At 34.9% G+C, this 26,412-nt stretch overlaps 2 protein-coding genes and 1 long non-coding RNA gene across 4 annotated transcripts in view; 1 reads left to right on the top strand and 2 right to left on the bottom strand.

The window, feature by feature from the left end:
• LOC136034350 (syntenin-1-like) overlaps positions 1-14,760 on the bottom strand; it is a 151,002-nt gene extending 136,242 nt beyond the window's left edge. For both annotated transcript variants that reach the window (XM_065715483.1, XM_065715482.1), the window contains exons 1-2: positions 14,602-14,760; positions 4,312-4,587 (exon numbers count right to left, since the gene is read on the bottom strand). In XM_065715483.1, coding sequence (XP_065571555.1) covers positions 4,312-4,587; positions 14,602-14,652 — 327 coding nt within the window. In that variant the 5' untranslated portion in view covers positions 14,653-14,760. The remainder of the gene's footprint in view (positions 1-4,311; positions 4,588-14,601) is intronic.
• LOC136034351 (uncharacterized) lies at positions 873-26,185 on the top strand. The gene is made up of 3 exons (XR_010619163.1): positions 873-932; positions 12,513-12,579; positions 25,927-26,185. It is a non-coding gene; the product is annotated as an uncharacterized LOC136034351 (long non-coding RNA).
• Positions 25,168-26,412, bottom strand: part of LOC136034349 (ribonucleases P/MRP protein subunit POP1-like) — an 87,943-nt gene continuing 86,698 nt past the window's right edge. Inside the window, exon 8 of the mRNA XM_065715480.1 lies at positions 25,168-26,028. Coding sequence (XP_065571552.1) covers positions 25,202-26,028 — 827 coding nt within the window. The 3' untranslated portion in view covers positions 25,168-25,201. The remainder of the gene's footprint in view (positions 26,029-26,412) is intronic.

Genomic DNA, 26,412 nt, shown 5'->3' with positions numbered 1-26,412 from the left:
ATATAATATATATCATTATAGTTGTTGCGCGAATTAAGTTGTTGCGCGAATGCAATATTAGTGAGTTACATTGATGAGCAATTTTAATCCTTGTTATGCCCACTTAACGAACACGTAGTATTATCTAACATTAGGTTGTCACTTACTTATTATACCCTTAATTAGAACACATATTATACTCTTAGAACACAATCTGGAAGCCATACTTAAACAAACATAACATTAGGACATCTTTTACAACAAAACTTCTCATTAGAACACATAAGAGTGTCACAGAAGATTGTTAAGAGGCATGTGATTGTCTATCACATATGTATATTACTTAAATTGTGTATATCCATCGTAAACCGTCAAAGCACCATTGGCAGTGAAAATGAAATATGATTGTCTTTAATGGTTAAATGAAAACTTACACAACCATTTATATCTTACGAAACCAGGAAAAGTCGAGAATCCAGTTTTCTTTCGTTTTTTTCGTAGGCTACTCGTTTTCGTTTACTTAAATAGCTATCGTAGCACTAAAAAATGAACACTAAGTTAAGCTATTTTTATCATCATTAGGGAAATAGAAAAAAAGTAAATTGTTAAATACACTTACAAAACACGGCAGGAATGAGTTTACAAATTTGTTCGTACGGTACTTAACGGGTTGTAGTTTATTGTAATGCCTAGTAGTTCCGCTAATCTGTGCAGAAGGTGGAAAAATAGATCAGTATTTCATGTTCCCTAAAAGCAATTTCACAAACTTCATTATTAGTAAATTTGGCCTAGTAAAATATATAGTAAGTCTGCCAAAATAAATGTCATACATTACATCATACCTTCGAGCTAATAATGTGGGCAAGTTCAAGAGCACTTTCGTAGTTGCAGACGCGGGGTCCCAGTATTATTTTAATAGCAAGTTATTGAACATCTTCTAGTTCTACTGACATGTAAGTAGTGTATTGAGTTTGGGGACCCTAAACAGGACAGCAATATATGTGGATAGGCCTGATGCAGATTTTATTAATAGAAAAAAGATTTCTGTGTGTACTTATGCAGTATTATGTGGCAAGAGCTTTTAAATTTAGAAAAAAAAAGAAAGGTGGCCGAAATATCAGCAGAAAATAAGCTAAAAATATATGTCATCAACAGCTTAAGAAGGTTTAACTTCGATGCTTTTGTCTTAAAGCCACCAAACTCAAGATCTTGTACCGCGAACAAGAGACAATAACCGGTTTTTATGGTCTTTATACCAGACAATATTAGCTTCGGCTCGGTGGGAAACTGCATTTTAATTAAATGTTCAGATGATATTTTGGTTAGGTTAGGTTAGATTAGGTTAGGCATTTAATATAATGCGGTCTGGGTGGCCCCTCTTCCATAATTCTTTGCTGTAGTTTTCATAATTCTGTTGGATAAAGTATTACATTTTCATTACATTTTGTTTAGTTTCATTAGCATTAATCAGAGTGTGGTGGCTATAAGACATAAGTACCGTGATTTCACCTAAACAAAGGACTTGTCGTAAACAAACCAACATATCCAATTTTTTAGGGTTTTTTTTACCGTAGTTTTTTTCAAATTCTCAGATAAAGCTTTGCCCAAATTCGCCTAGGTGTAATTTTTATTTAAGAAAAAAAGCACGTAGAGGGATGAGATCTTGTAAACAAGTTTTAATAATCCTTTCCTTAAACTTCACAAAGGTTAAGGATTGCTAAAATCTCAGAAAGGGTTTATTGCTGACAGCTTTTGCAAAAGACATATCCTTTTTTAAGGTATTACAGGATGTTAGAAAAGGCCCGTTATAAAAGCAAAACAGGAACCTCTTCAAAACCACCTTGGCAAAACAGTTCAAAATAATAAAACATGACATTTTCCCTTTCATAGAATGGGGGAAATACGATTGAAGCCATGAAAGAACCTAAGCACATAATTTCAAGCGATCCCCCAATTGATATGCTATTCAAACCATGTTTCTTTCCTACGTTCCCATTGTTTCCGTTAAATTCTAAATGAAGGGGGTTTAGATTTTGTTCAAGTTGGAGACATGGACTGGAATGCTGTTTAGTTTGGATTGGCAAAAGACAAACTTTGCGGTTTCGTTTATGTCCCTCATTAAAAACGAAGAGAATAGTTTATGTAAAGGATGTACTTTATAATGAAAATCCGAATCATTGAAGGACTCAATTCTTGGATAGCTCTTTTATCGTGGATGTCCGAAATCTGGTCAATGTCGACATTCACCGATGAATGTCCAAAATTCCTTTTTCCCTGCTTGGATTTAATTAGCTTTGTGAGTCAGCTTTTTCAGTCTTATGCAAGCTATGATGGGAAAAATCAAAGTTCGGTTATGTTAGTTTAGGCTGCGTTAGATTAGGTTAGGCTAAACTTGGTTATAAATATCAGAAATGGGATAAAAACCTAACCTTACCTAGCCCAATCTAACCTAACATAGGCGAGCTTAATCTAACCTAACCTGTCAAATCTTCTATTAAACTGAAAAAGTTGACTGACAAGGCTGAGTAAATCAAAGGAAAAAAAGTATTTCGGACATTCACCGCTAGTGTCGACATTCACCAATTTTGAACACGGTATCCTAACGTATATATGCTCAATAAGTAAGGAAAATATCATAACACAGCATATAAATTTCTTTTAATCAGTAACCGCTTTGGAGCCATTGCTTTACGAATATCTCGAAGCTATTTTTTTTTTAATTTATCTTCAGATAGTTAAACTAATAGTAGCATACTATTACGCCATGAGATATCGCCTGCACAAACTTTGGATTTGGCATGAAAGCCTATCCAGAATTGTCCATTTATTTACGGAAACATATTATATTTTAAAGGAGGGACTTGGGTCCAAAAGGAACGAACAGCAACTCGCAGATAGCTAGGTAGATTTAACTGTAATTTCATGTTTTTTGAAGATGTGTGATGATCTGTGGCTCCAGGGCCCCAGTTGGCTCTTTAAGGTGAACTTATCGGTTATATAGTAAACATTCGGGAAGTGAAGTTCGATTAATGCTAATGAAATCAAACAAAATATGATGAAAACATAACATAGGTAACTTCGAAGACCACACAAACTCAGTTTTACTGCTGATGATGAACACTGTATATGTGTTCGAATATCCAGTTAAATTTTATATCTGTTCACTGTCAATAAAAAGGTTTCATCCCTATTTTGAACTGTTTTACTTTCGAAAATATAACAGCTTAGAAACAAATTTGGGCTATATATTTGAATATTAGGGGGGAGGGGGTTAAGCGTAGCATATATTAAATTCGTGACCTAATCTAACCAAAATACAAACTAAATACTTAAATAAGATATAATCCTAACCTAACCTTAAATAAGATATAGCTACAATTTATTTTCCAACCAAGTCAAAGCAAATTGTGTGGTATAAATAAGTTGCTTGACCAGTTTTTTTTGTGCCATGTTCGTATAATCCGCAATCGGAATTCTATAGTGTTTATTATATAACCGATAAGTACCTAAAATTCGTATCAACAATATTCTTGGTTCCGCTATCAATAAGTTTCTCCTATGTTCATTTTTTATCTTTTGGCAAGAGATAGTTTATTCTTTCATTTTCTTAAGGCCGTGATCAAGTGAACTTAAAAACGTCGAGCTTTAAAATTGAAGTTAGGGTAGCCTTCTGTCTCTCAATTCTCTAGAGACCGCCGATTGTCAAAACCCCTTCAAATAGCACTTATTCATTGGCGGAAATAGCAGATTAATTATACCAGCTTGTCAATCTGGTCTCTAGGGCGATCTGAGACGATTCTTTCTGGCAAAAAACTTGTAAAAATTTCAGGTAGCTAAAAATATTCTATTGGACTGTTCGAACACAGGAAAATTCATCGAAAAATGGTTGCAATCATCTTACAGGTTATTGTCTTCTGCTCATGATAGTACCGATTTTATTCTAAAAGCAATATCCTTCATAGAGTACACTTGTGAAAAAGAGCCAGACATTTTCTAAGATTTCTAAGCAATTAGAGGAAATAGAGCAAAATCCAAGCAAAAATGTTGTAGCATCTTCAAGAAGCTACGGCCTGATATTAAAAGCGGTATCTTCCGCCAATGAATACTTGAGTACTTTTTAAACATAAATTTTCAATTTTAACATGGGATTTTCGAGCTCCATCAGTTCACTTAATCACGGCCTCAATGGAGTCTTTTTTACAAACCTTATTTTTGCCATACAATTTCAAGACAATCTAAACACCATTTACCTGGCAACTTAACTGTTTTAAAAATTCAAGAAATTAATTAATTAATTAATTAATTCAAGAAATGAGGATGAAAATAACTCACCTGTTGTGCAGGAATTATGGAGCGGGAATAATCAGGACTTTCCGGTGAATCCAAATACTCAGGCATGTTAGCGGCAATTAAAGCAGGCGTCAATTCCAACCCCATGAATTCTTGTAATGACGGATACAACTTTGCATCTAAGGAATTCGTTGGGGCTGGTGGAGGGGGGTTATTGTGGCCATTATCGAAGGGGAAAAAGGGTAATGATGGGTACGAGGATTGCTGCGTGTTCTGCTGAAATGAACTCTTGATACTTTCATAAGCTTGCATTTGAGCCTATAACATAAACAATTGTTAATTCAATCTAATACTGATATATGGTATTCAATAGAATTTATTTATATTATTATCTATTTCATGAATTGTGTTTATCTGTTTTACTGATCTTTTTTTTGTTTTTGTTTTTTTTTCTCACAACTATGTGTACTATAAGGAACTTGAAAAGGCTCCTTTTTGTAAACTGACCCTTATTAGATTATTTGATCGGAGGAAGGTGACCGTGAGCATCATTGAAATAACAATGGCAAGCATGATATTCGCTGCATTTCTTTGCTGAAATGTACTTATGACAATTTAATATGCCTTGTAAAAGAAAGTGTTAGTACAATTACACATTGATAAAATTTATTCAAGAGACTCACCAGAATAAAAATAAAAGAAAGAGGATGAAAATAATTCATAAGAGGTCTGTCCCTGAAGGTTTAGGCTATATTCGCAGTGATATTTCACGAGCTCATACCTGAGTTGTCACGATACCTGGTATACTATCAATTCAAATAAAAAGTTTTCTTCAATCAAACAGTTCGTGGTAACGAACTGTAGTAAGGAGCGACCCGGCTCAATAGTAACCAAAACTCTAAAAAATGGAATTTTGATACCAATAGCTACATAAAAAAAATCGCATTTTAATGCTGATTTTAAATATATATATTTCATCAAGTTTAGTCTTACCCATCAAAAGTTACGAGCCTGAGAAAATTTACCTTATTTTAGAAAATAGGTGGAAACACCCCCAAAAGTCATAGAATCTTAACGAAAATGACACCATCAGATTCAGCGTATCAGAGAACCCTATTGTAGAAGTTTCAAGCTCCTATTTACGAAAATGTGGAATTTTGTATTTTTTGCCAGAAGGCAGATCACGGATGCGTGTTTTTTTTTGTTTTTTTTTCCCCTTATTTCTCAAAATCGTCTGATCAAAACTAAGAGAAAGCCATTTGTTTGTTTTTTCCCAGGGATGATCGTATCGACCTAGTGGTCCTAGAATTTTGCGAGAGGGCTCATTCTAACGGAAATGTAAAGTTCTAGTGCCCTTTTTAAGTGACTAAAAAATTGGAGGGCACCTAGGCCCCCTCCCACGCTAACTATTTTCCCAAAGTCAACGGATTAAAATTCTGAGATAGCCATTTTATTCAGCGCGAAAAACCTTATAACTATGTCTTTGGGGACGACTTACTCCCCCACAGTCCCCGTGGGAGGGGCTACAAGTTACGAACTTTGACCAGTGCTTACATATAGTAATGGTTATTGGGAAGTGTACAGACGTTTTCAGGGGGATTTTTTGGTTGGGGGAGGGGTTGACAAGAAGGGGATATGTTGGGGGAACTTTCCATCGAGGAATTTGTCATGGGGGAAGAAAATTTCCATGAAGAGAGCGCAGGATTTTCTAGCATTATTTAAAAAAAAAACAATGAAAAAATAAATATGAAAAGTTTTTTTCAATTGGAAGTAAGGAGCAGCATTAAAACTTAAAACGAACAGAAATTATTATGCATATGAGGGGCTCACCTCCTCCTAATACCTCGCTCTTTACGCTAAAGTATTTTTAGTGATTTCAACTATTTATTCTACGGCTTTTGTGATTCAGGGGTCATTCTTAATAAATTGGGACAAAATTCAATCTTTAGTGTAAAGAGCGAGGTACTGACAAGGGGATGAACCCCTCATATATGTAATAAAAGCATGAGATTACAAATGTTCATTACGTGAGCTAATTTATAAGTTACGTTTATCTTTTACTAACAAAAACATTCGTAAAAAATTAAAAGTTCTAGTTGCCTCTTTAAGTAACCAAAAAAATCGCAAGGCAACTAGGCTTCCTCCACCGTTCCCTCTTTTCTCTAAATCATTCGATCAAAACTATGAGAAAGCCATTAAGCCAAAAAAAATAAATAAAAAAATAAACTTGCAAATTTCGTGTTAATTATTCCTCCGAGGAGAGCCAAAATCAAAACATGCATTGATTCATAAACGTTCAGAAATTAAATAAAAAAAAACAAGTTTTTTTTAGCTGAAAGTAAGGAGCGACATTAAAACTTAAAACGAACAGAAATTACTTCGTATATGAAAGGGGCTGCTTCCTCATCAACGCCCCGCTCTTTACGCTAAAGTTTTTTACTGTTTTAAAAAGCAGAGTTGAGAGAAAGAGTCAAACTTTAGCGTAAAGAGCGGGGCGTTGATGAGGAAGCAGTCCCTTTCATATACGAAGTAATTTCTGTTAGTTTTAAGTTTTAATGTCGCTCCTTACTTTCAGCTAAAAAAAACTTGTTTTTTTTATTTAATGAAAGCAAAGAACGGCATTAAAAAACGGCATTTTAAATGACTACAAATTATCGTGTATTAATGTGGTAACCCCTCTCGAAGCCCTTGGTATTTACACGGAAGTTTGTAGTGCTACTCTGAAAGTGTTCGTGAGTGCAAAAAGCGTGATGTTGATTATCTTTTAAAGCATTTCAACTGGTAATTGTGTTACTTAAAGCAAATGTAAGTCAATAAATTCTTCGTGATTTTTTTTATTCCATTCCAATTATTGAAACGCCTTGTTTTTATTTAATTTGTGTTCGCTGTTAATACCAAATCCACGGCTCCCTTCCATTAAAGGATATCTAAGACCTTCACAAACAGGACTCTTAAAATCAAATTAAAATTTTACGGAAAAATGTCTCGAGAGAAAAACAGCTCATTTAGCGTATTTTTTTTTCGAAACAAAGTAGCCTACAATTATCCAAACTAAACTTTCATCTCCGCAATCTCGTATCTATGAAAAATTGGATTTTTTTGTACTTGAGTATTATACCGACCACACTCTTTCTTGATCTATTGCAAAAACCGGTTTCTCTGTGTCACTCGGAGACAATTAGCTTTGCCTGAGTGAGATAAACTATTATGCCTGTATATTTTAACTAAATATTTAATAGATACCCTAGAGTGGGTTAGGTTAGATTAGGTATTTAATATAATTCGTTCTGAGCGACATGCTTTCTATGAATGCAATTCTCTGCTTGGTTTCCATAATTTTGTCACTAAAGTATTACATTTTCGTCATATTTTGGTATAGTTCATTATGATTAATCTAAATTCACTTCTTGTGTGGTTGGTATAATACATAAGTACATTTTTTTGCCAGAAGAAAGACTACGGATGCATGTTAATTTCTTGTTGTTTTTACCCCAGGGGTAATCGTAGAGGGCTCATTCAAGCGGAAATTAAATGTTCTATTGTCCTTTTTAAGGGGCCAAAAAGATTAGAGGACAACTCCCTCTACGCCCCCTTTTCCCCAAAGACATTATCAAAATTTTGAGATAGCCATTTGGTTTGGTCTAGTTGAAAGGTCCAAGGTTTCTGGGGACAAAATGACACCTCACAGCCCCTGGGGAAAGGGTTGTAAGTTATGCGGCCCATTTTTTATAGATAGTATTTGTTATTGGAAAATATAAAGATTTTTTTTTGTGTGGGAGAGGGGGGAGATTTTCAGTGAGGGGATTATTCCTTAATCACAGCTCGTTACTACGAACTGTTTAATTATAATTCACATATTGCACATGTACTTTAGAATATAGGTAAAATATTAAAGAATTCTTTTATTTCTTCATTCTTTGTATTTGCCTTAATTTGACTTGGGGTTATCAATTTTACATTTGAGAGAAATTTCTAGGGAGGAATTTTCCATGGGAGGGAGGGCTACGTGGGGATTTCCTGGGGCCAGGGAGTTTTTCAGGGGGTGAATATACCGAACCCCTGCTCGTCATTACTGCCTCTGAAACCGGGGGCTCGATAATTAATTTTTTCGATATTTTTGATTTGATGTGCTATCTCGGAATGTTCTTTTGGTAGCCTTTTTTCTCTCTTCGGAACAAAATTGTTGTTTGGCGTCACAAAATGGTAAAATTTTCCGGAGGGGCGGGGAAGGGAAGCAATCCAAGGGGAAGGTACTAAAAGGAACCAGGTTCCTCTTACATCTGTCCTATATCCCGATATGGTACCTATTCAATTTCTTTCATTGACAATTCTTCATGGTTGCCAAATTTAAACACTAATTTGCTCATCATACTTTTTTACTTTCCTTGAAAATGGTGCAAAACAAGTTTGGAAGACAAATAGTTCTCTACTAGGGAAAGAACATCATGTCTTATAGCCCTACTGAAATCAAACAGTTCGTGGTAATGAACTGTAGTAAGGAGCGACCCGGCTCAATAGTAACCAAAACTCTAAAAAATTTTGATATCAATAGCTACACCAAAAGAATCGCATTTTAATGCTGATTTTAAATATATAAGTTTCATCAAGTTTAGTCTTACCCATCAAAAGTTACGAGCCTGAGAAAATCACACCATCAGATTCAGCGTATCAGAGAACCCTACTGTAGAAGTTTCAAGCTCCTATCTACAAAAATGTGGAATTTTGTATTTTTTGCCAGAAGACAAATCACGGGTGCGTGTTTATTTGTTTGTTTGTTTTTTTTTTCCCAGGGGTCATCGTATCGACCAAGTGGTCCTAGAATGTCGCAAGAGGGCTCATTCTAACGGAAATGAAAAGTTCTAGTGCCTTTTTTAAGTGACCAAAAAAATTGGAGGGCATCTAGGCCCCCTCCCACGCTCATTTTTTCCCAAAGTCAACGGATCAAAATTTTGAGATAGCCATTTTGTTCAGCATAGTCGAAAACCATAATAACTATGTATTTGGGGATGATTGACAACCCCACAATCCCTGGGGGAGGGGCTGCAAGTTATAAACTTTGACCAGTGTTTACATATAATAATGGTTATTGGGAAGTGTACAGACGTTTTCAGGGGGATTTTATTTTGTCTGGGGGGTGGGGCTGAGGGGAGGGGGCTATGTTGGAGGATCTTTCCTTGGAGGAATCTGTCATGGGGGAAGAAAAATTCAAGGAAAAGGGCGCATGATTTTCTAGCATTACTATAAGAAAACAATGAAAAATAAACATGAAAACGTTTTTTCAAATGAAAGGAAGGAGTAGCATTGAAACTTAAAACGAACAGAGATTATTACGCATTTGAGGGGTTCTAAAAATACCTTAGCATAAAGAGCGAGGTATTTAGGAGGAGATATATACCTCGCTCTTCATGCTAAAGTATGTTTAGTAATTTGAACTATTTATTCTATGGCCTTTCTGATTCAGGGGTCATTCTTAAAGAATTGGGACAAAACTTAAGATTTAGTGTAAAGAGCGAGGTATTAACGAGGATACAAACCCCCTTGTATACATAATAAAAATATAAGATTATAAAAGTTTGTTACGTAAGTTGCTAATTTATAAGTTACGTATATTTTGTACTAATAAAAACGTTCGTTAAAAATTAAAAGTTCTAGTTGCCTTTTAAGCAACCGAAAAATCGGAGGGCAACTAGGCCTCCTTCTCCACCCCTTATTTCTCAAAATCGTCTGATCAAAACTAAGAGAAAGCCATTTAGCCAAAAAAAGAATTAGTATACAAATTTCATTTTAATAATTTATGTGCGGAGAGCCAAAACAAACATGCATTAATTCAAAAACGTTCAGAAATTAAATAAAAACAACTAATTTTTTTAGCTGAAAGTAAGGAGCGACATTAAAACTTAAAACGAACAGAAATTACTCCGTATATAAAATGGGTGGTCCCCTCCGCAATCCCTCGCTCTTTACGCTAAAGTTTGACTCTTTGCCACAATTCTACTTTTTAAAACAATTAAAAGCTTTAGCATAAAGAGCGAGGGATTGCGGAGGGGACAACCCATTTTATATACGGAGTAATTTCTGTTCGTTTCAAGTTTTAATGTCGCTCCTTACTTTCAGCTAAAAAAATTAATTTTTTTTTATTTAATTATGTTACAAGGGATCAAGCAAATGGGTATTTCAATTCTCAATATAAGAAAAACACACACACATTCGCTGGTATAGCCATGCTCAAATTCTTTTTGGGCTGTAACGAATTTTAATTTCGTACAGATACAAAAACAATAATGTTTATATATTATCCACAAACATTAAAAAAAAAAATAGTGGAGTAAAACACTAAGAAAAAGAGCAAGAAAACAGAAATCATAACAAAACTCGAATAAAACAGACAGATAGATCCAAGTAAGGGCGACACGGGTCGATATGCCGTTTCTGACAGCCTATTGAGTTGATCATTCTGTTTCACAATAATATTTGACAGATAAAAACGTTTTCACTAGTTTTTAACAAAGAGTACAGAACTAGAATAACAACAATAAGTAATCATTCTTTTAATATACAACTTTGAGTGGTTCCAGAACCACATGACTACACTTCTCCAACCCCTAAGGAGCAAAGTGCTGGGATCAGGGACTAATTTGCTATGGAGAAGAGGGGGCAACTGCCCCTCCCAGACCCCAGTCCCCCCAGACCCAAGTTTCCCCCCACCAGCTGAAATTTAGCTTTTTCCAAAAATCTTGTCAAAACCAAGATACGCCTGCATAATTCAAGCATTCACAGAAATGGGTCAGTTTTCTTTATCACATCTTTATCTTTTTTATTACTATATGGCCCATTTCTCAGTTTTTTTTTCTGGCATTTTCACTTGGTCTGGGAAAATTGGCTCCAACTTTGCCCCCCCCCCCTCCAGGATTTGACAAAATTACTGGTTTGGCGTAACTTCGCGTAATTGCGTAAATTCTACTACACTAAGACTGTAGTTGCAAACCATGAACTGGATGACCTTGATTCCAATTTGAATGAAAATGCTTGACAAGTTTAAAAATAAGTGCATTACATTTACAAAAATATTGAATTATCTGAAAAATAACCATAAAGAAAGGACAAAACCGTGATTGAAAAAAAAAAACTCAAGCAGGAATCAAATCCCATGCTATAAAGTGATTTTCCTTGTTGTTCAAGGTGGGAGACTGTAATTTCCCAGAGGTTTTCGACTATTCTGATTCGAATAGTGCACTTTTCATTTTGATGTTACGCCATTTTTAGGGTGTTTCAGGTTTTTTTTTTAAATCAACATGAATTTCTTTTTCCAATAAACTTTTACTTTTAAGAAGAACCAAAGTAGTAGTTACCGTTCCTAAATCAGTGTCATATGGCAATTTTTTCACTAGGCTGTTTTCTTCTAAATGCTTTTATTAAATTTTGGTTACTATGGGCTTTGGTTCACTCTTTACTAGGTTGCAGCTACTGCTGCAACCATGATAACCTAGAACCCATAAGATTCATTCCCCTTTTTTTCTGGTGGGTCACTGGTATAAACTTTTCCTCTCAGACTGCAGGCAAAGCTTTATTGTCTCTCTATTATATTTTAACACAATAATTAGCTGCATATTTCACTGATTTATTCCTTCAAACCCATACCTCTTTGCAATGGTTATGTAGCCTGTTGTTTCAATAGTCCAGTACTAGAGACACGTTAGAGGGCAGTTGACCTTTAGCCAATCAGGGCCAAGTTGAATTGATTGCCCACAAATTTGAACATTGAACACAAAGGATGATGAGAAGAGAAGAAAATGTATAAAGCTTAGTAGTTGAATTTCGAAGTTTGGCTTCTGTGTTTTGCTTTTACATTCAAGCAAGAGGGATGTGACCATGGGTATTATCTTAGTGAAGATGCGTTAAACATTGAAATATCGATTTGAGCATCAGATGAATGTCCTTTACCCTATTTACAAAAATTCCTTTTCTGTTGTTCTTAGTGGTTTGGTTATAGAATTATTGTCCTTTAGTTCTGCTTCAAAATTAACTTCTTTGTTTTCCTCCATTTTTCAGAAATTTTTTATCAGTTTCCCTGAGTTTTCCCAGAAAAAAATTGTACCTATTTACTCTTATCACAAACTGATGAAATCTTATTTTTTTTCTTTTTTCAAAATAAATTTTCTGAATGATTTGTAGGCTAATAGCATAATTTGTCCCAGTCTGTTTTAGCCCAGATCTATATTTGGAAAAAATCTGCCCTTTTCTAGGTCCCATTTTTGGAGGAGCCCAATCTTTTCTTGTATACATATTCTTCTGGCAGAAGAACCTATGGAGGTAAGTTTTGAGGCAATCATAAAAAATACCTCTTTTAAGATACCAGTTTTGGGAGTATCATGGCCTTAAACAATTTTTTTGAATAATAGGCTTCCCTTGGCCCATATATGTACAGGTTTAGTTTTAAACTGATCAAGAAAAACAAGTTTCTTGGCCCAATATTGGGCCCTAAACACCATTCTGTTCTAAAAAACATGTGAGGCCCCATTAGACCTGGCAACTATCATGGACAGTTTCAAGCCAATCAAAACAGTATTTGCTGGCTATTTCTTAAGCTACATTTTAGTAGGAAAGCCAAGCACCCAAACAAAAATTTTTCTTGTACATTAGGGTCCACTTGACCCAAGGAGTTACAAATTAAGTTCCAATTCATTAAAAAAATTCTTGACCATTCTTTGGGCCCTAATTTTCAGACAAATCAATAATAGAAAAAAAAAAACAGAATTCCAATTAAAAAGAAAAAAAACTTCCCTTTTTAGATACCCCACACACCCAATAATTTTTTTGGTATACTAGCTTAAATATGTTGTGGCCTTAGGTTAGAAAAAGAAATGCTCAGAAACAATTATTTTCTGGTATCATATTCATGTAGGATTAGGGTAAAATTCTAGTTTAGCTACTTTTGCTATCTTGGAAAGGGCTTAGGTTATAAAAATGAAACTTTCAGCAGTGAATCCAGGACTAAAAACATACACTGGGAAGATATTGCCAAACTTCTACCTTTTCTGGTCTCTTAATCTTACAAACTTGCCTACTCACCAGGTCTAAATCTATTGAAATTTCAATAGGAATTCTATTTCAGTTTGAATTTTCTTCTTCTCTGGTTTTAGTTCTGAAAATGCAATTCATGTTATTTTTGTAGAATTTTAAGCCATATTGATGATTTGTTTCTAAACTTAGGGGTAAAATTCTACTTTAGCGTTCTTGGAAAGGGGTTAGGTTAGGTAAAATGAAACTTTCAAGGATGGGTCTAAAGAATAGTGTCCTGGGAAGGTATTGTAAAGTGCCTACCTCTACCCATTCTCAGTCTAAGGGGCTCTGAAATTTGCTAGCATGGCAGGTGGGCAAATTTGACAAAACAAATTTGAAAAATTTACCTATTGAAATTTTGACAAAACAAAATTTTACATTAATTTTTATTTATAAGTTTCTTTCTCTCAGGTTTTATTTCTGAAAATGTAATTCCTGTTATCTGAGTAGAATTTTGAGCCATTTCAAATTTTTTTTTCTCCAAAATTTAGGAAATATATTTGCATATCTTTAAAACCTTATAAATTGGGATTTAGCAAAGTTATGAAGCTGAAAATAATTTTGTTATACTTGGCTTAAGCAAAAGATCTATTCTGCTAGGTTTCACTTTTATAACACAGATTTATAAAGGTCATCAAAGGTCAGGACCCTCTAGAAGGAGAAGGATTGGATTTAGGTACTTAAAAATACCTTCCCAGGATATACTTTAACCTGTCAAATCATTCCTGAAAGTTTTATTTTCCCAACCTAACCCCTTTCAAAGGTAGCAAAAAGTAGCTAAAGTAGAATTTTACCAATTCAGGAAATGCATTTGCAGATCTTTCAAACCTCATAAGCCAAAATTCACCAAATTTATGAAGCTGAAAAAAGTATTCTTGTAGCCTAGGCCTGCTTCATTTAAGCATAAGATATGTTTTGTAAGGTTTCACTTTATAACACAAAAATTTTTATAGGTCATCAAATATTAGGTTACACTAAAGGAAGAAGGAGCAGAGAAAGGTACTTCAAATACCTTCCAAGGACATGCTTTAGTCTGTAGACCCATCCCTGAAAGTTCTATTTTCCTAATCTAACCCCTTTCCAAGATAGCAAAATGTAGCTGAACTAGAATTTTACCAAGAATAGTGCCCTAGGATATTTTAAAACACCAGATTCTAAACGATAAAAAATTGGAATGTTTTTCATGAACTCTTTCAGTTTTGTCCTTCAGAGATAAGACCCTTCTAGGCCTATGTTATGAAATCCAGCTTAGCTGCATTTCAGAAGACTTACTTTGACTAATCTATCAGCTTGCATATCTTCTAGCGAAGGGTAAATAGGCATTTTTGAGGAGTTATCCTAAACACTGTTTACTTTACTTCAGGAAATCAACAGCGTCACTGAATTTTGAAATGTTCCGCAGTCTAAGAAAAGAAATGAAATTCCCTGGGCATGCGCTTGAACACCGGAAAAATTCCTGCAGATGTTTTAATTTTTACGTTGTCCTGCTGAAAATTCAAAAAGTTTAAAATGATTTCTCCACCACAGCGAAAACGTTGAAAATATTTTATTATTTGCTATTATGGCTTAGTCTGTCTACTCCAGGCTACCAACTTTTTCACGGCGTTCAAATAGGGAACAAGAGTTTTTTTGTTTTTTTTTATTTCTAAAAATAGTCCAAAATATTTTCTTTTCTAAACTTCCTCTGATTTTTTTTTTTACATTCTTTAATTTGTAAAAAGATCTACAGCTGCTATTACTGAGTGGTGTGTTCTGCTATATTATTACTGTTTGATTCGAATGGTTATATATTGCAAGTAACTGCAATTACTTATTGAATAAACAAAATTATCATTTGTTAATTAACTATCACCCAAAACGGTAAGCACTCATTGCTTGTCGTGACGATAAACACAAAGAAAAAATTGCAAGTGCCAAAAAGAAGACAGTACTAAAACAGAGAGAAAACATGAAAAATACAAGTCTCCGAAGCCATACCAAAAGCCGCAGTCGCAAAGGCTTCAGCATGTTGGAAAAGAAAACTTCTAGCACTGAATCTTTTCTTTGAGATTACCCAGAGGAAAATATAAGGCAAGATCCAATGTTCAATGACACATAAAAATTTTGGAATCCTCTCAAAATGATTTGTATATACTTGTCTACTAAGTACTTAAGCTTATCTTTTACTTGATTCTATTCTCTTCATTGCTGTATAATAATTTCTAATTAAATCGAATTTTGATGAGCCTTGATATTCCTCGAATACCCTCTTTACAAATGTTTTCTTCTTTTGGATGAATAAAAATACGTGAAATCCTCACCAAACATCTAGGGTCAATGGCATTCAACCCACCGGCCCATGCTGTAGCTAAGATCGGCTAACGGGCTAAAGGTATCACACAGCCTAGTATCGGAACCCACTGAGCCAGGGCCAAAAAAAAGTAGTAACTAAATAGGATCTTATACAAATAAAAAGATTTATATAAAAGCCGCCTAGTAATATAACGTTAATATGATCCTGTAGTTCACAACAAAAATCCTTTACAAAAATTTGGGAGTAAAATTCCATTTTATAGCCTAATCAAATGCACAATCTAAATATATTGCCCCAACTGAAGAGATATTAGAAATTAAATTTTCTCTCCGTATTGATAGGAAGATTCGTTCACGAGAATTTGGCCCCAAAAGACTACATGCTTGAGAGTTTCCAAAACTCGTTCCTCGAAGAAAGTAGATCCACTAAACGGCGTTCACATGCATGTCTAGTTAGAATCCCGTATTTAGACAAGTTTATGGCCAAAAATCAATGTCGAAGCAACTACCGTTCCCAAGAAGAATTCAGTGCCTAGCTACAACTACAAATTTTTTTCAAATGGATTACAGTTGTCATTGCTAGCCAATCAAGAGAGCTTATGCGGGCAAAACTTTCAAAATTGTAATCCCTATTCTTACTGTCACTAGACAATGGATGAGACGCCTCAAACAAACAGTGTGCATCACTACTATGTATGATATATGCATATATGCCTGAAATGAAAAAAAAAATAAGGAAAAAAAAAACAAAAAATTAATTTTCAGTTTAGAAATGTAAACATAGATGATGAAAATAGTGGATCATTCTGAAAGGCTGTAGTCCAAAATCCTAGACCTTTAGTTCTAGAGTCTTGAACTGGATGCTTAACTGTAACTTGTCTAGCCAAGCACTAAATTTTACTTGAGAACAGTAGTTGTCTAGACTTTGATTTCTGACCAGACACATGTCTAGACATGGGATTCTAGCTAGACACAAATGTGAACGCCGCCGAAGTTTCTTTGATATTGCATGTAATAATGCAATAGTGGAGAACCGTGCCTCTATTTTGCGTAGGCTATGCAGCTCAATATTTAGAGGCAAATGGGAAACTATATGGCAACATGACCTCTAAAACCAGGACGATATTCATACGGCTTTTCAGAGGTCCAGAGCCAGAGAGCTATCTCCTAATTTTCTGCCAAAATCGGGCCAAATTTGACGTTTATCTATTTAGGAGTTACAGTAAGTAGGAGATTCTTTTGATATAATTATTGTCGTCGTCACAATTTCATCCTTTAGAGATTCAATTACTATTGGAGAAAGTCATGTGTATGTAGTGTCCTCTTTGCTGCCAGAATTTTAAATATTGATTATGTTAAATTTCTCTAAACTTGGGAAGACAAATATCTGTCTTGGGAGAGGAAATTTAAACCCATTGAAATCCTCCTTAAATAAACAGTTAAATTACGCCGGGGTATCTTGAACCTGGTGTTAGTGCTTATCATTTTGTTATTGTCGGAGTAGTAATGATAGTGAAAGCGTATATGTGGTATTATAATCAAAGCGTTCCAGTATTAACTAGTAGTAGCTCTTGACGGTTACAGACACTTAGAGTTTACTCAGTTAACTGTAAAACAATCTTGGAAAATGAAAATTAGCCTAAATAAGTTAATTCTTTCAAAATCTTCGATGGATAAATTAATCGGAGCTATTAGGTCATAAGCGTAGGCTTAGTAATTATGTTCTGTTGAAAATAGTATATTTCGAATTTCGTATATATTTTAGTATATTTTGAATTTCTGTATTAACTTCACTAAGAAAAAATTACATTTTTTGACTAACTCTTTAATTTTCATTCACTTTTAATATGGTCTTATTATAAAATTTGTCAACTTGTTTTCGTTATTGGAAGAAATATAAATTGTACTTTTCTTGAACAATTTTTGGAGAGTTATGAAATTAAGATGTTAGTAATTCTTGTTATAGACCTAGCCATCTCAACCTTTCTCTTATTAAAGCTCAAGAAAGCGGAGTTGAAACACTGTTTCCTTACAGCCTACTGTTTGAGATAAGGTCTGTCAGTCGGGTACCCCAAAAAATCCTTTGAACCTTCACTTATTCATAGCCTTAGCTACCTAGTCTTTTCAAGATTAATTTTCAAACCTGTTCTTGCACCCTGAACTCGCAAATATTTGAGTTTATTCATTATGTGCATATTCAGTTCGTAGAGCACTAATCATCTCAATGTATTTCTCTGGTATACCATACAAGGGTAATACTTTCGCTAAAGCTCTTCTATTAGCTATATCAACCGCTTGCTCATAATCTATTAAACTGAGGATTAAAGGTGTTTAATGACACAGGGACTGCTTAATTATTAATCTAACGGTGAGAATTTGGCCAAAACATCCTCTACACTTCCTAAAACCACATTGTTCTTCGCTTAAACCTTTATATTTTCTACATCTTTTCCTGTAGCTCTATCATGGTTTAGCACACTCTTACAATGTTCTGCCCACCTCTCTTTACCTCTTTCCTTATCAATATTAAATTAAAAAAAAAACAAGTTTTTCAACTGAAAGTAAAGAGCAATATTAAAACTTAAAGCGAACAGAAATTATTACAAAGATGACGGGGTTGGCTCCTCCTAGAAAAAACTCGCTCTTTACGCTGAATTTTGAATCATGTCCCAATTCGTTTACTTAGAACAATAAGAAGCGTATTTAAAAGCACTAAAAAACTCTCATAAAAACCTTTCATGCCCGGGGGAAATAGCTTCTAACCCTTGCCCCAGGATCTGAGAGGTTGTTTAAACCCTAAAGGCCTTGTTATATGATCTTGAGACTATTTTGAATGACTTTCTCAAAATTTCCATAGTATGCATTTTGGGAAAAGAGGACGTGACGGGGGGGGGGGGGGTCTGATTGCCCTCCAATCAATTTGACACCTAAGAGTGTAATATAATTTCTGATTTCCGATTCAATGATCCCCTGCCAGAGTTCATACTACCAGCCTTTTAATGAAGCCTTATATGCCCCCAGGGTATAATTCACATCCCTTATCCTTACAGCCGTGTGGGTTGTCATCCTAAAAGACAAAATTATTGAATCGTTTAACTAGACCGATACCATTGGGCTTTTACGAGGGTTAGTGTCATTATTGGATATTGGGAAGGAAATATCGGTTGTGGGTCGAAAATTTTTTTTGCACAACTTGTCCATAAGATGGCACCAAATTTCCTCAGGTGTCTGCTTGTTCAGTCATTGGGGTGGGACCACCAGCTAAGTCTGACCATGGTGGAGAGAGCAGCAGAGATGATTCAAAGTATATTTGTTGTCAATACTTGTCACTAGACATCTGATGCAGCAATATTCCAAATTTATGGTGACTTCAAGAGCGTACATTTTCTGCCAAAACAACTAAAAAGGATACAATAAACAATACGGTTTCTTTCTAGTGAATGTTCTCTTGTGTTGGTGAAAGATTCAAGTTTCAATCGGTTAGAACTATGAAAGGGTTCTAAAGGACAGAGAAGGGCGCAGAAAACGGGGAAAGGAGGTGTTGTAAGGTTGGGAGGCTCCAAGGTTTCTTCACCACGTGCCAACACTTTGGAACGTTTATCTATATACCTTAGAAATTTAGCTTATGTTTCCATATTTGTCGGCATACTGGATAATTTTGTCGACATATTATTTAAATCCTTCCTCCAAACTTATAACTCTAGCTACCCAGTATCCAGTTTGTCGAGCATGGGTCCGTTAATAAGAGACCATATCATATGAATCTAAATTGAGGTTTTTATATTAATATGTGAATGATTAAAATTCAAAGCCTCGTTATTGAAATTTGAATCGGTTTCAATAAATATCTTACACTTCTTTCAACCAGATTTTCACGTATTTGTGTTTTTGTGTAACCAAACCGGCTTCTTTGATTAATAAAAAAAAACTTGTTTTTTTATTTAATTTCTGAACGTTTTTGAATTAAGCATGTTTGATTTTGGCTCTCCGAAGATGAATATTCAAACGGAATTTGCGTATTAATTTTTTATTGCGAAATGGTTTTCTCTTAGTTTTGATCAGATGATTTTGAGAAAAAGGGGTGGGGGAGGAGGCCTAGTTGCCCTCCAACCTTTCGGTTACTTAAAAAGGCCACTAGAATTTTTAAGTTTTAACGAACGTTTTTATTAGTAAAGTAACGAACTTCTATATTCGTATATTTTTATTATGGATATGAGGGGGTTTGCCCCCTTTTAATACCTTGCTCTTTACACTAAAGCTTAAATTTTGTCTCAGTTCTTTAAGAATGACCCCTGAATCACAAAGGCTGTAGAATAAATAGTTGAAATTACTAAAAATACTTTAGCGTAAAGAGCGAGGTATTTAGGAGGAGATGAACCCTCCATATGCGTAATAATCTCTGTTCGTCTTAAGTTTTAATGCTGGTCCTTACTTTCAGTTGAAAAAAACTTTTTCATATTTATTTTTTCATCTTTTTTTTTTTAATAATGCTAGAAAGTCCTACGGCCCCTTCAAGGAATTTATCTTCCCCATGACAAATTCCTCCAAGGGAAGATCCTCCCGCGTAGCCCCCTCCCCTCAACCCTCCCCCAACAAAAAATCCCCCTGAAAAGGTCTGTACACTTCCCAATAACCATTACTGTATGTAAACGCTGCTCAAAGTTTGTAACTTGCAGCCCCTCCCTCGAGGACTGTGGGGGAGTAATTCTGCCCAAAAGACTTAGTTATTATGTTTTCCGATTATTTCAAACAAAATGGCTATCTCAAAATTTTGATCCATTGACTTTGGGAAGAAAATGGGCGTGAGAGGGGGCCTAGGTTCCCTCCAAACTTTTTAGTCACTTAAAAAGGGCACTAGAACTTTTAACTTCCGTTAGAATGAGCCCTTTCACGACATCCTAGAACTCCTTGGTCGATATGATTACCCCTGGAAAAACAAACAAACAAATAAATAAACACGCACCTGTGATCGGTCTTCTGGCAAAAAATACGAAGTTCCACATTTTTGTAAATAAGAGCTTGAAACTTCTACAGTAGGGTTCTCTGATATGCTGAATGCGATGGTGTGATTTTCGTTAAGACTCTATGAATTTTAGGGGGTATTTCCCCCTATTTTCCAAAATAAGGCAAATTTTCTTAGGCTCGTAACTTTTGATGAATAAGACCAAATTTGATGAAACTTATGTATTTAAAATCAGCATAAAAATCTGATTCTTTTGATGTATCTATTAGTAGCAAAATTCCGTTTTTTAGAGTTTCGTTTAATATTGAGCCGGGTCGCTCCTTACTACAGTTCGTTACCACGAACTGTTTGAAATGTGGTCCCGTTCCTATCTTTAACTGGAACAAATCTAGATTGACTGTCTCAAATTATTAACATGCCAGTACAATATTTTACGATTATGCCGCCTGGCCGCATCTTCCAGATCTCTGGAAATAATTTATTTGCTGGTTTCTACAACATCTTTCAATTTTTAACAGCAAAAAATATTATCAAATTTACCAAATTAGTTTCTACATACTGTTTCACGGTTCGGTTTGGAAACGCTGGTGAAACTTTTTCCGGACGTAAACTGACTTTCAATATTCTACAAAAACCAGAAGGAAAATTACAGAAAATCCTGGTTTTCAGGTATGGATAAACCTAAGGTGGAGCCAGGTGGCAAACATTCTTCATTTGGATTTCCTTGGTAATTTGATCAAATCAAATTTGTCATCCACACTCAATGTAAAATCACTCAATTTACTCGTTAACTCACAATCTAAAATATGCTGACTGAATCCCTCATAAATACATTTACAATAATCATATTTTAGTGTACTACTTTCATTGCATTCGGCGCAGTTGCATATAGCCGAAAAGAAAGCAAATTATGTTCTATTGAATGTCGTTTGGACAGCAAAATTAATTTTACGAAAAGTAAGTTAAAACTTGGATGACGAGGTTTAAGACTAGTGGTCAAACTTTCTCTCTTTATACGCCTGTATTGTTCCTTTTGCATCAAAATTAGTTGGAAAAAAAACTATTGGGGTTAAAAATTTTACAGCTCTATGGCGCCTATCCTGGATTCTTCCCAGTTTGATACCAAACCTTACACACATCTAAACTAGACTGCATTTCTTTTTATAAATAAAACAAAAATATAGAAGTACGAAATATAGCCAGACTAAAACTTTTCTATAAAAAGGTATTTTTATCAGATTGGCTGAACTGAACCCGGAGAGAATGAAAAGGCAATAGAGGCAGTATTTTAAAAAATTTTTCCGATAACCCAGAATCACGCTAAATTTTTAGGCATGGAAATCTTTGTCGTAATTTCAGTAGTTAAGCAAAAATACGAAAAAATGCTATAATCTTACAAAATTCAAGCAAGGAGTAGACTAAACCCTCAAACTTACGACAGTGACCCGAAAATTAAAGAACCAAGAGTAACTCCAGGCCAAGGGCAAGGTGTGACTGCAAATTTTTATAGAGCCCGTTTTTTTTTCAAAGTCAATGATTTGACTTGTGCATTATTATTTATTCATCTTGATTGTAATATCATTTTGAGCTGCATTTGTGAACCGTATATTATCATTAAAAGGATATTTCAAAACTTAAAAACCTAACTATAAGAGAACTCCTTGATTTTTTTTTTTTTTATAAACATACATTTTTATACTTCTCGGTTGTTTTGTTGCATATTTTAGCTGTTCATTCTGATTCTTTTTATTTCTATTTGTACTGATAAGTGTTTCCAGACGAGAAAACCGAAAAATTCAGGTTTAATTATTTTATGCAATGTTTTGATCAACATTTTATCAAAAATTAGGACCTTTCAACCACGCTGAACAAAACGGCTACATAAAAATTTTGATTGGATGTGTTTGGTAAAATGATAGGCGTGGAAGCTGTTTGTCCTCTAGTCACTTCCGACTACTAAAATGAGACCATTCTGAAGTTTCTACGACAACTCCTTCTATATGAAATGCCATAGTGTAAAAAAAATAGTTACATTTTCCTTTTAGTTATGGACCTTTTGAGCTTTAAAATTCTCACCGAACTTGAAGACAAACATGGTCTCTTCTTTTGAGTCTCGGGGGATCAATTTCTGGTAGGTTTTGCATACCCCAAAATAAATAAACCTGAGGGAACAATTTAAAGGAAAGTAACATCGTGCAAAGTCTCACAAAAAGCATTCATCAAAATTGATGGAATTATATTTTACGAAATCTACTACTACTACTAACAACTCACCGCAGCACCAAGCCACCTGAAGCCAACACAGCTACGCAAGATCCTCCTCTATCCCAATCTATTCAAAGCCTCCCTCTTCAGACCCTCCCAAGAAGTTCTCATTTCCTTTAAATCAGGCACATCTGCCCTATCCTTTAAATCGAATTCTGGCACGTGAATCAAGTCATAATAGAAATGTTTTACGGATAGCGATTTACCTAATGTCTATATCGTCATTTTTAAAAGTCACCTTTGTGATGACATAAAAGAAAAGTATTCCTTGTTATTAACAGTTTAATGGAATGTTTATTAAATATGGATGTCAAACCGACAAAAACGAAAGTAAATTTTTGACTATATTTTAGTTAGAAAAAAACATGTATTTGAATATCTTTAAGAAGGCTACAAAGAATTTTGATGATTTTTTTTTTCTTGGCTAATAAGTTGAAATGTGAGTGAAACTGGGTCCAGCCTGAAGGTTACACCCATAGTAGTCGAAACATTCAAATGAATTTCCGCAAAAACAGCACCCAAGCCAGGAGAAGGACACAACTTTCCCTCTGGATACTCCATTGCATTCGGATACCGCATTTATCATGCAAAAATATTGAACTTGAAGCAAATGAATACTTTATATATTTTAATTACCGTTTCTTTACGAGCGTCGTTTTGGCAGCACTGATAAACATAGGAATATATTACCATTCCTCTTGAGGGAAAAATACACACCTCAGCCGAATATAAATAGACACCGCCCATTGTATGCATAATAAAGCTCTGAAATTCATATGCATCTTATTGGACGTCATTGCTTAACAAGTGTTTGTTTTGAATCTATTTCACTTTTATAAGTATGAGCGCTATTTAGTTGAAATTTATTCTCGACTAAGCCAGGTAGTATGAATAATATCATTCCGGTCATAACCTGAGAATTGTTTGTCTATCTGAGGGGACAGGAAAAAGGTTGAGTTACGGATTCAAATTAGTGCTTCTTATTGATATTAAATAAAAAAAAAACTAAGCTTTTTTTTTAACTAAAGAGCAACATTAAAACTTGAAACGAACAGGAATTATTACATGTATGAAGGGGACTGCCTCCTCCTCAACACCTCGCTCCTTACGCCAAAGTATTTTTAGTAATTTCAAAAGAGCTATTTATTCTAATTACACGGCCCTTGTGATTGGGGAGTCGTTCTTTAAGAATTGGGACATAACTCAAACTTTAGTGTAAAGAGCGAGGTGCTGAGAAGGGGGCAATCCCTTTCATAAATGTAATAATTCCTGTCAGTTTTAAGTTTTAGTGTTGGTCCTTACTTTCAGTTGGAAAACTTGTTTTTATGAAATTCAATTTCTGACCGTTTTAAACTAATGCCAGGGAATTTGGTTCCACCTCCACGGAGAAATCCCCTTCCTCACGGGAATATCCTCTAGACAATTTAATCCCGGTGAAAATTTACCCCAGACAATTACTCTTAACAACTCCACGCGTAAAAGAGAAAGCAAGACATTTAATAAGAATTTTGTACAGGAATTCTGGCAAATTCCCCCAGTGTATAATTTCCACTGACAAGTTCACCCCTGGGAATTTACCTCCCAACAGAAAATTCCTATGTATAAAACCCACCAGCACCCCCCCAGAAAATGTATACATGCTTCAAAATAAGAAATACTATGCGTAAAAATGGGCAAATTTTATGACTAAAAGACCTTTCTCCTGGAGCTGTGGGGGGGTAATTTTATATCCAAACAAGAAGTTATTGGGCCTTTCGACAAAGATGAGCAAAATGGCTATCTCAAAATTTTGAGGGAATGGCTTTGGAAAAAAGGGGCGGGGAGGGGGCCAGGTTGCTCATCAATCTTTTTGGTCACTTAGAAAGGGTACTAAAACGTTTAATTTTCGTTCGAATGAACCCTCTCACAATATTCTAGGACAATCACCCATAAAATAAATAAATAAAACACGCATCCGTGATGTTTCTTCTGGCAAAAATACAAAATTCCACCTTTTTGCATATAGCTTGAAACCACTACAGTACGATTTTCTGATACGCTGAATCTGATGGTGTGATTTTCATTAATATTCTAATACTTTTAGGGGATGCTTCCCCTTTTTTCAAGAATCAGGGAAATTTTCTCGGGCTTTTAGCCTTTAATCAGTAAGACTAAACTTAACGAAACTTATATATTTAAAATTAGCATTATAAGCCGATTATTTTCACATATCTATTGGTATCAAACTTCGTTTTTTAGAGTTTCGGTTACTATTGAGAGGGGTCGCTCCTTACTTACACTTCGTTACCACGAACTGTTTGAAAAAAGTGAAGGGGAAATAAAGAGGAACAGACAATTTTATTGAAATTGTGATCACAACAAAACTGACAAAGCAGCAAATCGATATTGCTGACTGTGTGCCTCTCTGACCAAGACATACCCTTGACATGCTAGCAGTCTTTCAACTGAGCAAGCAACAATATAGCCCAATGCTTCGCCTTTGCTTTCACTATATGAAAATCCCCCAGTCAAACCAAAACCAATAATCTCACGTGAGTTGCAATGTCTGACTGAACGACTTTTAGGAAGCCAAATTTCTCTGATCTTCGCATTATATTGATCAGATTTTTCTTGACTTTTATATTTACTCAGCTCAATAGTCATAGATTCTCCGCTTCTATCTTCATTTTGCACCTGTTCATTACTAAAAAGGCTATTTAGCCTTTTCACCTTTTGAAGAAACATTTCATTCTTTAAATGCTTCCGTTTCCTTTTTAGGCCCCTTAATTCTTTTTGATGCTCCTTTTTCAGCTCATGACGCTTCTTTTCATCTCTATCTTCCTTAAGAGGCTCTATGGGACCAAAAAAGTTTCCCTCTTCTAATTTAGCTATATCTTCACGAGATGGCAAACACAGAGAAGTATATCCCTCCGGGGATCCACGATTCAACATACTCACTTTTACAGGAATCAAAGCACTATTTAAACTCGACAAGAGGGATGACAACTCCTCTGGGACTAATGATAATGTAACATCAGTATGAGAATCATTAAGAATATCACAGGCCGTATCTGATTTAGTAATCTTATTTTTTTCAGGTGCAATAGAAGACTTGGAGGCTAATGCTTCATGCGTTCCACTGTCAATTTCCAAGTTCAGATTCAAAGTGTCTTGTGAAAAATTTGGAGAAGATTTAGCCCCTAAAAAGAAAATTTTTAAAAGGAAGGTCTGATAAGAGATAATTGCTTAAAAAGAAGAAGGGTACTGAAATAGGAGTCAAGCCCAAGTTTCCCCTGTGACTAGCGAGAGCTTCCAGTGCTGTACCGTTCAATACGAATAAAAAAATGATTAAACAAACGATATTTTTTAAACGGTAAAGATATAAATATGCATAGATATGTACAAAGTGGCTACCAGAGGTAATACAATTTACCTTTGTATAAGGTATAAGGTAATACAATTTTTTAAAACAAAGAGAAAATTCATGCAAAGATTAAGTCAAAATAATCAGAATAATTTTCTTTATTTGAACCCTATGGTTGAACCAAAAATAATAGTGCAATTTGACAATATGATCTTTAGTT

Source organism: Artemia franciscana, chromosome 13, assembly GCF_032884065.1.
Source record: "Artemia franciscana chromosome 13, ASM3288406v1, whole genome shotgun sequence".
Taxonomy (NCBI): Eukaryota; Metazoa; Arthropoda; class Branchiopoda; order Anostraca; family Artemiidae; genus Artemia; species Artemia franciscana.
Note: the sequence above shows the minus strand (reverse complement) of the source record. Positions and strands in the feature narration are given on the sequence as shown.